Source organism: Ostrea edulis, chromosome 2, assembly GCF_947568905.1.
Source record: "Ostrea edulis chromosome 2, xbOstEdul1.1, whole genome shotgun sequence".
In the NCBI taxonomy this organism is placed as follows: Eukaryota; Metazoa; Mollusca; class Bivalvia; order Ostreida; family Ostreidae; genus Ostrea; species Ostrea edulis.
This window is the reverse complement of record NC_079165.1, coordinates 22,545,574-22,559,004: the sequence shown is the minus strand read 5'-3', so window position 1 is coordinate 22,559,004 and position 13,431 is coordinate 22,545,574. Positions and strand designations below refer to the sequence as shown.

General features: G+C 38.5%; 1 protein-coding gene across 4 annotated transcripts in view; it reads right to left on the bottom strand.

Moving 5' to 3' along the window:
- Positions 1–506: 506 nt before the first annotated feature.
- LOC125679101 (nuclear factor related to kappa-B-binding protein-like) overlaps positions 507–13,431 on the bottom strand; it is a 28,190-nt gene continuing 15,265 nt past the window's right edge. For all 4 annotated transcript variants that reach the window (XM_048918049.2, XM_056156422.1, XM_048918048.2 and 1 more), the window contains exons 16-26: positions 13,002–13,062; positions 12,704–12,878; positions 12,456–12,562; positions 12,204–12,327; positions 11,867–11,940; positions 11,625–11,772; positions 10,274–10,519; positions 6,583–6,993; positions 5,167–5,379; positions 3,035–3,328; positions 507–2,291 (exon numbers count right to left, since the gene is read on the bottom strand). In XM_048918049.2, coding sequence (XP_048774006.1) covers positions 1,837–2,291; positions 3,035–3,328; positions 5,167–5,379; positions 6,583–6,993; positions 10,274–10,519; positions 11,625–11,772; positions 11,867–11,940; positions 12,204–12,327; positions 12,456–12,562; positions 12,704–12,878; positions 13,002–13,062 — 2,308 coding nt within the window. In that variant the 3' untranslated portion in view covers positions 507–1,836. The remainder of the gene's footprint in view (positions 2,292–3,034; positions 3,329–5,166; positions 5,380–6,582; positions 6,994–10,273; positions 10,520–11,624; positions 11,773–11,866; positions 11,941–12,203; positions 12,328–12,455; positions 12,563–12,703; positions 12,879–13,001; positions 13,063–13,431) is intronic.

Below are 13,431 nucleotides of genomic sequence, written 5' to 3'. Positions count from 1 at the left end.
CTTTTCCTCTGAACATTCTAGTTTGTTCCTCTGAACATTCTAATGTTTTCCTCTCAACATTCTAATCTTTTCCTCTCAATGTTTTAATCGATTCCTCTCAACATTTTAATCTGTTCCTCTCAATATTCTAATCTGTTCCCCCTCCATATTCTAATCTGTTCCTCTCAACATTCTAATCTGTTCCTCTCAACATTCTAATCTGTTCTCCCTCCATATTCTAATCTTTTCCTCTCAACATTCTAATCTTTTCCTCTCAATGTTTTAATCGATTCCTCTCAACATTTTAATCTGTTCTTTTCAATATTCTAATCTGTTCCTCTCAACATTCTAATCTGTTCCTCTCAACATTTTAATCTGTTCCTCTCGACATTCTAATGTTCTCACAATTCTCTACATCAGATTATCAATGGTTGAGATGTTTACTTTAGATACAATGTTCTTTTATTCGTCTGTGTATTTAACACAACTGAACAATAACACTCATCTGATAAAAAAGAACACAGGCAAAGAAGTCAACATCATTTTACTTTAATCTACATAATTCGTCTGGGGAGATTCTTGTATTTTAAAACGTAACAATTTCTTCCTTCACAGATACATGTATATACAACTATGTGTCATAGATATAACATCTGTATATACCCAATATTTATTGCAATCTACATGTGGACATGACAACCATAAACAATTTATAGGAGAAAATGCAAACCTTTTAATTCATAAAAGTATACTTTTCATAATAAATATTAAAAATAATTATCTTGCCATACACAGTATCACATGCCTGAAACAGAGGTCCAGGATAGCAGTTTACTTGTAGAAATCTCTCTCTCTCTCTCTCTTTCACACATTACATGACATTGTAAGAAATCCAACGTTCCACCTCAATCAATGTGAAAAGATAAATTATCAACCCAGTGTGAAAATTATTCAGTCCAACCATACATAAATATTGCATGTATTGTGGGGATTTATCATTCACAATCACAGGTCCAATGTAACAATTTTGATCATTTATAAACAGTCTACACGATGCAGGGCCTTGGTATAGAAAGATACAGTGAATCAATGCTGATATGTTCTCCACAATGGATTTCTGTACAAAATATTGTCTCATTATGCACTAAAGCCTGGATCTTCACCAAAAAAATCTTTACCTACCAGGTATATCTAGAATGGTGTTGTAAGGCCAAGTAAAATACATTCTGTGTTTAATGTCAGGTATATATTGTTTTAAAGCTATGCAAGAGGGAGTGAAATATTAAACAAAACACTATGAACATGTACATTGTATGAAATGAGGACTGATTTGGCCCTTAATTAAAAATGGGGAAAATTTATGTGAAATCTTCTTCAAAATCTTTTAAATTGGGGTTACATTAGGCCCACCATTACATAAAGTCCTCAATAGACATTTACAATTCTGGAAATGTATCTACATGTATCAGCAAACAAAAATTGTAAAGTAGTTTTGTTGATGCTGAACAACATTCCTAAAGATGAAAGAATCACACCTATTGTATTATGTACTATCGAACAGGTCATAAATATCCAGTTCTTTCAATTTGCAATATCTAAACTCAGAAAAACTAAAATAAAAATATTTAGTTCTGGCTTCATACTTTATTATTTGTATTCTATCATTCTGCTAATGTTCAAAACACATGCCCTCTTGGTTGACTTAAAACATAGAATTTATCTAGGTTGGCCTAAAGATGTCTAAAAAATATGTAATGATCTTGCAAAGTCTTCTACGATGCATTGAATTGTTGCATAAGAGATGTAAATACAATGAAAGTCGCATATTATACCAACTAGTCCTAGAAAAAAAACCTGTCATGAGTTTCCATCCGATGGCATTTCTAAGGTTATGGTTTGTGTCGTGTCTGTTGTTGCCTTGGTAACAGGAGATGAGGCAGGTGAGACAGTGGTGGCTGATGCATTTGCGACAGAGATAAATTTATTGACTGTCTGAAGTACACTGACAGCTCCTGGGGGCTGCGGAGAGTTGGTCCCCGGGGCAGACTTCTGTCCTGGGGGAGGTGTAATTATTCTTGCATAAACGGGCGGAGTTTTGCCTGGGCCTGCTTTGGATTTGGCAGAACTTTGGATTAATTGTCCTGTATGAATCACATTAGCGTTTGATTGTAGAGTGGGTTGGGATATGAGAATGGTGGCCTGTCCGGGTTTTAAATTGGCCTGTTGACCCAGTACTGTCCGCACCACCTGGATGTTCTGTCCTGGTTTCCCGCCAGCACCACTAACCAGCAACGGAACACCACCAGCAATACCTGAAAACAGCCAATAGAAACTTGATTATATTTATCTCAACATTTAACAGCCAATAGAAACTTGATTATATTTATCTCAACATTTAACAGCCAATAGAAACTTGATTATATTTATCTCAACATTTAACAGCCAATGGAAACTTGATTATATTTATCTCAACATTTAACAGCCAATAGAAACTTGATTATACTTATCTCAACATTTAACAGCCAATGGAAACTTGATTATATTTATCTCAACATTTAACAGCCAATGGAAACATGATTATATTTATCTCAACATTTAACAGCCAATGGAAACTTGATTATATTCATCTCAACATTTAAATACAAGCACCACACAAAGTAAATGCTACAGCCCTTGCCCAATTTATTTCATTGAATATGGTTCATATTTCATTGAGATATTTATAAGATATTCCCTGATTAAAAGCAACATATTTTCATTGTTGGACAAGACACCATTGGAATACAAGCTGCAGCATAAAACTCCTTTATTTTGTATATAAACATACACTTCACTCCATGTCTGTGAAAGTTTGATGTCAATAATTGAACTAGGCTTAACTCTTTGTTTGTGAACCATTATATAAATCCAGAATCCCAGTCTTTAACTTTCAGTCTATCAATGCCTTACTCCAATCTTTAAACTTTCAGTCTATCAATGCCTTACTCTGAGTCCATGATCAATTACAGTTGAGGCCTTAATCTGGGCCTGTGAACCACTAAAATCTAGGACTTACTCTGAGCATGTGAGGAGCTGGTACCGGTGAGAACTCCAGAGGACTGCATGATGATCTGTGACAGCAGTCCAGCCTGTCCCCCAGCCTGTCCCCCGCTCACCATCTTGCAGTGAGAGGACACAGGAATGCTGCCTGGGCGAATAGTCAGTCCAGGGGGCAGCTGTGTTACCACAATGCCTCCTTGTGAGGGGGTAACGACTTTGGATTGTGAAGTGATAATGGCTGGATTTCCCTGAGAAGTGCGGGTGATTGTTTGTATGTTAGGACTGCTGGTCGCCCCTGAATCTGAAGGAACTGTAAATAACACGGGAAAGATGCCATTAGATGTACACAAATGCCATGGTCAATTCAAAACACACATAAAAGTACACTTATCACATGGTGAGGTAATATAAACACGTAAATCTACCACAGATGTACTTATATACGGTAAAATATCTCTATCTTCAAGTCCGAGGGACTTCGAAAAAACTTCGAGATATCCGGGGGTTCGAGATATCCAAAATCGATCTTGAATATTCTTTTTGAAGGAGGATATTGGATGCATAGTATGGGATTTGCATTATAAACAACAACCCCGTTTCCGTTTCTTATAGTTTAATGCAAGTTGATAAATTAATATTGTAAAATTTCAAAGACAAACATTTCGGGTTTTTTATATCTATAAACATCCCATTGAATTCACAATGTGTTTCAAAATTAAGATGATCGTGCAAATGTGTATGCTTACTGACTGATGTCCAGGCTCGACTTGGATGTAGCTATTGCGTTGTAGTGAAAGAACTTATCACGTAAGAAACAAAAAAGACGGATTTTTAAAAAGAACTTATTAAATACAATATCCTATTAAGTACATAAGTACAACTAATACACATGCTATTTTATACAATACTACAAAGATACGAAAAATTCTGACGTTTGAAATGGTCTACAATGTTTTATTCAATGAACTTTTCTGACAGCAGCTAGACCTTAGTCCCCGAAGAACAGCGTAATGGAGGTCTTAGACATGTTGTCGAATGCTGAAAATTTCATGGGTCTCTATTTATATGCTACTGTGATCCAAATTGTTTGATTTGAGTTCACTTTGAAGATTTTCGTGTTTTCTCTGTTCTAGTTTTAGTGATAAAGCGTGTATTATTAAATGCGTTCTCGTTATTATGGACATTACTTTTTTTCAAGCGCACTTCGACAATTTTGTGCGTTTATCTAAACCACATGTTAATGATATAGCATGTATCATTCAAAACACTGTCCCTGGAATCGGGAGTGTTAGGTCATAATTGGCAATAGACTTAATCCGTGATTTTGGGAAGGCTTCACTAATTACCCAAGCTGTTGAACCAATTATTGCGACCTGGGTCTACTCGGAAAAGGCAAGCGTGGATTAGCAGTCGATTTGTGTTGCTGCGGGCGTGAATGTGTGACTTAACGACGCCAGGTATGGTAAGCAGAGCGGAAAATTGACTGCTCTTCGAGATAAACCAGGTGAATTTAGGGCATTGGACCTTGAAAATACTTCGACATAAGCAGGGTATTCGAGATTACCGTGTTCGAAATATCCGGAGATTTTTAAATCATTTATATAGGGAACACGGCCGGGACCAGCGGTCGATTTCGACTCAAGCTGGGTATTCGAGATAAACCATATTCGAGATACAGATATTTTACTGTATGTACTTATTTCAGCAAATTCAAAATTTGGCACAGTTGGAGCTGATGCACTACTTGGTGTAATTATGATTTAGCGCTTCTTTATATAAGAAGGGATAAGCAGAGATTTTCTATTTTCGTAGCCTAAGCCCGCTCCAAACATAACATAGAAACATACACATAGAGACTGAGTCATACTGACTACCCTGAAATCAACCCACAGGGACAGGGAGGAAAATGTTAACTCATACCCCTAACAGTACATGTACTGGAGGTAAAGTCAACACCCTCTCTTCTGATTCTCTGCTTACCATGCTCAAATAATTTCTTCAAAAAGTACATGTATACATTTATAAAAAAAATTTAGTCTACTAGATACCAATAAATCACAGCAGAAAGAAGAAAAAAAGTAAATATTTGAAATATCTTGGAAAAACTTTAAAATATTTCAAAAAGTACATGTATTCTAAACTCTGTACCTGGTGGTGTCCTTGGTTGACCTAGGGTCATGACCCCAGCAGCTCCACCTCCTTGTGGGATGATGCTGATGGGTAAGGCACCTTGAGGAGTCTGTATCAGCTGCTGAGCCCCTTTCCCTGTAATCTGCACCAGCTGACCCCGAGCCTGAGTGAGGGGTTTTCCTGCCAAGTGGAGAGGTTTACCTCCTCCCACAGGCTGCAGCAAGTTACCTCCTGTCAAAGTACACAGCAAAACATTCAGGAAATAAGTTACCTCCTGTCAAAGTACACAGCAAAACATTCAGGAAACTATTGTTACCTCCTGTCAAAGTATACAGCAAAACATTCAGGAAACTATTGTTACCTCCTGTCAAAGTACACAGCAAAACATTCAGGAAACTATTGTTACCTCCTGTCAAAGTACACAGCAAAACATTCAGGAAACTATTGTGTCATTCATGTTCTGAATGGAGAATAATATAAGACAAAGCCTGTATCACTCCATATCAAACTCAAACTTCAGTATCAACCTGAGACTAATATCAACCTTATACTCAAATATCAATCCGAGACTCCAATATCAACCCGATAGGCTCTAATAACAACCTGAGACTACAATCTCAACCCGGGACTCCAACATATCAACCCGAGACAAATACCCAGTAACCATTAACCCAAGACTCCAATATCAACCTGAAACTCCTATATCTACCCGAGACTCCAGCATTAACTTTAAACTCCTGTATCAGCCCAAGACTACAATATCAACCCGAGACTACAAAATCAGCCCGAAACAAGAGGTACTGTGAGCAATGCTCACTAAGAATACCCCCCGCTTACCCCAATCTCCTAAAGGGTGTTGGTAATAGGTATAAACTACCTCTTTTCTGAGTGTAAAAAACAAATGGCATGACAAACCGAACCATATTGCTACTTCGATGTCCAGTGCACGTGACCTTTGACCCTTTGACCCCAAAATCGATAGGGAACATCTTCATCCCATGGGTAGTCCATATGTATGATATGGCGACTGTAGGTGGAAAGGATAACGCTTTAGAGCCCGGAAACCATATTGCTACTTCGATGTCCAGTGTGCTTGACCTTTGACCTTTTGACCCCAAAATCGATAGGGAACATCTTCATCCCATGGGTAGTCCATATATATGATATGGTGACGGTAGGTGGAAAGGATAATGCTTTAGAGCCCAGAAACCATTGCGTCTACAGACAGACGGACGGACAGACAGACGGACAACCCGATTCCAGTATACCCCCCCACAACTTGTTGCGGGGGGTATAACTACAATATCAACCCGATACTCCAATATCAACCCGATACTCCAATATCAGCCCGATACTCCTTAATATTTTCATTTTGAAATAATTTTTTTCTCAAAGTACATGCATTTTTTCATATTTGGCAACATCATTCCTTACCCTGGATCTTCAGAGTGGTGGGGACATTCCCTCGCGGCCCCTGAACCCTCTGGGCAGCCAGTAAATTGCTGACATTCACCATCTGATTTCCCGACACCTGCTGGACCAGACGTGTGACCAGCTGAGCACTAGGCGTGGTCGCCATGGTACTGGTGGGTGTGGCAGCCATTGTGACCTTCTCTGTTACTTTATTGATCGCTGTAGAGCTGATGACAGGGGAGGGCGCAGGGCTGCCTGAATTTTGGCGCTGTGCCAGTAATTCCTGACGCAGAGCACTGGTTATGCTCTGGGTGACATTTGGACTGGCTGTTCGCAGACTCTGGAGAAGTCCTAGAGGGACTGACTGGGGTAATCCTTGTGGGGTGTCACTACGAGTAGATCCTATGGTTACCGTGGGGGACTCCGGTTTAGCTAGAGGATAAAGTACAGAATTCTTTAACATATACAACCAGTTAAAGGTACCGATCATTGCATATTCAATATGGCTGCTTGATCTCCCATTCTGTATACATAATACCTGTAGATTTGTTAGGTGTGTGAGATACCTGTAGATTTGTTAAGTGTGTGAGATACCTGTAGATTTGTTAGGTGTGTGAGATACCTATAGATTTGTTAGGTGTGTGAGATACCTATAGATTCATTAGGTGTGTGAGATACCTGTAGATTTATTAGGTGTGCGAGATACCTGTAGCTTTGTTAAGTGTGTGAGATACCTGTAGATTTGTTAGGTGTGTGAGATACCTGTAGAATTGTTAGGTGTGTGAGATACCTATAGATTTGTTAGGTGTGCGAGATACCTGTAGATTTGTTAGGTGTGTGAGATACCTGTAGATTCATTAGGTGTGTGAGATACCTGTAGATTAGGTGTGTGAGATACCTGTAGATTTGTTAGGTGTGTGAGATACCTATAGATTTGTTAGGTGTGTGAGATATCTATAGATTTTTAGGTGTGTGAGATACCTGTAGATTTGTTAGGTGTGTGAGATATCTATAAATTTGCTAGATGTGTGAGATACCTGTAGATTTGTTAGGTGTGTGAGATACCTGTAGACTAGGTGTGTGAGATACCTGTAGATTTGTTAGGTGTGTGAGATACCTATAGATTTGTTAGGTGTGCGAGATACCTGTAGATTTGTTAGGTGTGTGAGATACCTGTAGGTTTGTTAGGTGTGCGAGATACCTGTAGATTTGTTAGGTGTGTGAGATACCTGTAGATTTGTTAGGTGTGTGAGATACCTGTAGGTTTGTTAGGTGTGTGAGATACCTATAGATTTGTTAGGTGTGTGAGATACCTGTAGATTTGTTAGGTGTGTGAGATACTTATAGATTTGTTAGGTGTGTGAGATACCTGTAGATTTGTTAGGTGTGTGAGATATCTATAAATTTGCTAGATGTGTGAGATACCTGTAGATTTGTTAGGTGTGTGAGATACCTGTAGGTTTGTTAGGTGTGTGAGATACTTATAGATTTGTTAGGTGTGTGAGATACCTGTAGATTTGTTAGGTGTGTGAGATATCTATAAATTTGCTAGATGTGTGAGATACCTGTAGATTTGTTAGGTGTGTGAGATACCTGTAGGTTTGTTAGGTGTGTGAGATACTTATAGATTTGTTAGGTGTGTGAGATACCTGTAGATTTGTTAGGTGTGTGAGATACTTATAGATTTGTTAGGTGTGTGAGATACTTATAGATTTGTTAGGTGTGTGAGATACCTGTAGGTTTGTTAGGTGTGTGAGATACCTATAGATTTGTTAGGTGTGTGAGATACCTGTAGATTTGTTAGGTGTGTGAGATACCTGTAGATTTATTAGGTGTGTGAGATACCTGTAGATTTGTTAGGTGTGTGAGATACCTGTAGGTTTGTTAGGTGTGTGAGATACCTGTAGGTTTGTTAGGTGTGCGAGATACCTGTAGATTTGTTAGGTGTGTGAGATACCTGTAGCTTTGTTAAGTGTGTGAGATACCTGTAGATTTGTTAGGTGTGTGAGATACCTATAGATTTGTTAGGTGTATGAGATACCTGTAAATTTATTGGGTGTGCTAGGTACAAATACCTGCAGGTTTATTGGGTGTGCTGAGTACACACACCTGTAGATTTGTTAGGTGTGCTAGGTACAAATGCCTAAAGGTTTATTGAGTGTACTGGGTACAGATAATACCTGTAGATTTGTTGGATGTTCTGGGTATAGATAATACCTGTAGGTTTATTGGGTGTGATGGGTATAGATAATACCTGTAAATTTGTTAGGTGTGCTAGGTACAAATACCTGTAGATTTGTTGGGTGTGCTGGGTATAGATAATACCTGTAGATTTGTTGGGTGTGCTGGGTATAGATAATACCTGTAAATTTGTTAGGTGTGCTAGGTACAAATACCTGTAGATTTGTTGGATGTTCTGGGTACAGATAATACCTGTAGGTTTATTGGGTGTATCTGTAGATTTGTTGGGTGTGCTGGGTATAGATAATACCTGTAAATTTGTTAGGTGTGCTAGGTACAAATACCTGTAGATTTGTTGGATGTTCTGGGTACAGATAATACCTGTAGGTTTATTGGGTGTAGATAATACCTGTAGGTTTATTGGGTGGGTATAGATAATACCTGTAGATTTGTTGGGTGTGCTGGGTATAGAAAATACCTGTAGGTTTATTGGGTGGGTATAGATAATACCTGTAGATTTGTTGGGTGTGCTGGGTATAGATAATACCTGTAGATTTGTTGGGTGGGTATAGATAATACCTGTTGGTTTATTGGGTGTGCTGGGTATAGATAATACCTGTAGATTTATTGGGTGTGCTGGGTATAGATAATACCTGTAGATTTATTGGGTGTGCTGGGTATAGATAATAACTGTAGATTTGTTGGGTGTGCTGGATATAGATAATACCTGTAGATTTATTGGGTGGCTATAGATAATACCTGTTGGTTTATTGGGTGTGCTGGGTATAGATAATACCTGTAGATTTATTGGGTGTGCTGGGTATAGATAATACCTGTAGATTTATTGGGTGGCTATAGATAATACCTGTTGGTTTATTGGGTGTGCTGGGTATAGATAATACCTGTAGATTTATGGGGTGTGCTGGGTATAGATAATACCTGTAGATTTATTGGGTGGCTATAGATAATACCTGTTGGTTTATTGGGTGTGCTGGGTATAGATAATACCTGTAGATTTATTGGGTGTGCTGGGTATAGATAGCCTGTAGGTTTATTGGGTGTGCTGGGTATAGATAATACCTGTAGGTTTATTGGGTGGGTATAGATAATAACTGTAGATTTATTGGGTGTGCTGGGTATAGATAATACCTGTAGGTTTATTGGGTGTGCTGGGTATAGATAATACCTGTAGGTTTATTGGATGAGTATAGATAATACCTGTAGGTTTATTGGTTGGGTATAGATAATACCTGTAGGTTTATTGGGTGGGTATAGATAATACCTGTAGGTTTATTGGGTGTGCTGGGTATAGATAATACCTGTAGATTTATTGGGTGTGCTGGATATAGATAATACCTGTAGATTTATTGGGTGGCTATAGATAATACCTGTTGGTTTATTGGGTGTGCTGGGTATAGATAATACCTGTAGATTTATTGGGTGTGCTGGGTATAGATAATACCTGTAGATTTATTGGGTGGTTATAGATAATACCTGTTGGTTTATTGGGTGTGCTGGGTATAGATAATACCTGTAGATTTATGGGGTGTGCTGGATACAGAACTAGCTTTCTGCTGAAGCTGTTGTTGCTGCTGCTGCAAATGAAGACGGATGGTGGCAGCTGACTGAGAGTGGAGGATATTGCCCTGGGACCCAGGAACAGTGCCTGCACTGACCGCATTCTTCAGGGCTGCTATTGTTGCCTGGTTAGCCGTTGACCTGGGACTGCTGTTAGACAGACCTCTTGGGCTCACCTGACCCACTAAGGGACTGTTACCTAACAAAATACATGTACAGGTAGAGTTTGTTAGAAACAATGTGCCTAATAATAATGCAAGTTATTCAACAATTCAAAATGGTACCCATATGTTATCCCTAAGACCTGGGGTATTTCAATATCAATTCTTGATTATCTTCCTGGCTACACCGAACTTTCTTCCAATTTATGGAATGAAGAGTAAAAAGGAATCCCTTACAACCTAGCTGCAATAATGTAGCCCTCTCTGACTTTTTTTTTTTTTTTTTTTTTTTTTTTTTTTTAGGGAGAGGGCTACAACTCCTTAGGATCTCCGTAATGGTGCAAATGCGGGAGTGATTCACTCCCGCAACATTTGCGCTCATTCTAAACATTTCCTGACTTTCTTTATGTAAATAAAATGATATTCTATGTTTCTTAGTCAATATATAAATTTACAACCTGCAACTTTAGATTTGTGAGGCTCTATTCTACCGTTTTCAACAATTTCGATAAATTCCAATTTCTCGATTCATAATTGTGCGCCATGTTTGATGTACTGAAGTTTCAACTTCCGGTTGTCAAGTCATTTGCATATGCCATATAAAGTAGTATTTACATCAATGGACAAGTATGGAGGCGAAAGCTATTTCGTCGGTATTGAAAAGGTTTGAATTTAATATCAAGTTAAAAACCGAACAGCAGAGTGTAAATTCTTTCTGCAACAATATGATTTTCCTTTCTTTGTCGAAGTGGCTCGAGTAACTACATTTTCGCGCTGATTGTCAATGTTTAAGCTTTTCATTAGATCCACCTACGAGATCTCGCGATAACAAGCAGACAAAGAACTTTGTATGCTGTACATTATATTTAATGAAAAACACCTTTATTAGACATGCCCGAGCACAAAGTTGGTACTCCTTTTGGTGTAAACAACATTTGGGACTAATACACAGAGTTTGTTATCGGTTATTCATAAAATTATTTTGCACCATTACGGAGATCCTATGGAATTGTAGCCCTATCCCGAAAACGTCAGAATAAAAAAAAATTGGATAGGGCTACATTATTGCAGCTACTTACATCCCTTCCCTCACCACCAATTTTTTATTATCACTGTTTACTTCAAATTTTAGGAACAGCTTACTTGATCTTGGACTCTGAGCCACAGATGGACTCGCTGGAGTGACCGACATGCTGTCGTCTATACCCAGTGTATCTGAGCTCAGGGCCGATTTAAGACTTGGACTCGATACTGAGGTAGACAGGCTCACTGAAGTGTCCTTTACTTTGCCCTGAAAACAATAAACAATGATTAACAATGTCACAATTCAGATCTGGAATAATCAAAGTATTAATGTTCTGATTAATTTTATCAAATATACTGACAGATTTTTGTGTCTTTGGTTTCTGTAATGACTTTTTGGCTTTCTGTGCTGCTCCATGGGCCTGATGAATTTTCTCTGCAAGAAGAAAAACATCCCACTTCACTCCAAAAAATCCCACAGATTTTTTCCTGCTTTGAAATGCGTGTACCTGTTCATGTACAGTACGCATATACAAATGTAAAAGTACAATGCCCTGTAGAAATACCCATTTTTTTTACTTTGGATTGTAATTTTTCCCTGGCACAGACTGACAAAAACATTGTACCTTCCTCTCTATACTATGGAGCACCTACTGCACTTTTTACTTTTTATCATGAATCTCTATTGATAAAACTGACCAAATTCCTCTTCTGATCGGTTCCGGTGGAGGTAAATCCAGAGTTTGCGGTTGACGTCGTACTTCACACAGGGATCTTTCTCTGAATGTAATCTGTCTAGGGCACCACTGACCACCACATTTATCTACCAAGGAAGATATGACTAAAAGTGTACAACTGCAGAACCAGGAAGCAAACTTTGTAATTATCTGTGTTTCATAAAATTCCATTGACTGTTACAATCATAATTTAAGTGGGTAAAATTAGCTATACCTGGGCATCTGAAACACCTGGGGCTAAAAACTGAGAGTCTTTCAGAAGCTCACAAATATCCCCGCGAGTTCCTTCCCCATTTGGCAGTCTTGCTGCTGAGTCTCTTACTGTCAGTTAAAGACATAACAATCAAAGACATTGCACACACCTCTGAAATGCTTTCTTTATTACCTTGGTAAATGTTAATGCAACAAATGACAGTATCTGATGACAGTATCGGATATAAGGCGACTTGTTATTGACATTACCCAGAGTGAGAATGGTAACAAATGACGGTCTGTTGGACACAAGTAACGCATGTTCTCGGGCCTTGTTGTTGGAGTTGTCTTTGGTGTACACCCCCTTGACTGGCCCAACCACTGACTCATAATCATGCATCCTGTAGGTGAAGGCTTTGTGGGGGGTCATGAATCTACGGGCCTCCTGTAAAAATAACATGATCAAGTACTTTCACAAATATTTCTCCGCTCTAAAATCATTTGAAATTCATAAAATCATAGTACTGTTATGATATTTGTACACAGTACATGTAGATGGGGGAAATACCTGTTCTCTAAATTGAACCTTTTCTTCATCTGTAGTAGCCTTCACAACATAACCCGTTTTACTATTAAGAAAATAAAATTTGATAAGACAATTTGATAAGACAAAATAAATTACATGTATATAAAAAACACAATCTGATTAAAACCAGATCCTGAGATCCACTCACTTTGATCGCTACACTAGGATCTGACGTAGCCCCATATAGGGTCACGTCCGCATGACCTTTCGTTAAGCCAATCAAATTGACCCTGTCGATTTATACCAACGATAATTTTTCTCCCATGAACCTTTGCGTCATTATTTACGTTAGAGATGCAATAAAAATGGCTGCGCATTTGACAGACGACTGCACACAAAACATGCGATTTAAACAACGTCTGTATTCTCTGCGGGTTTTCTTTCATTCAAACGCTAAAAAATCCCGATGGAG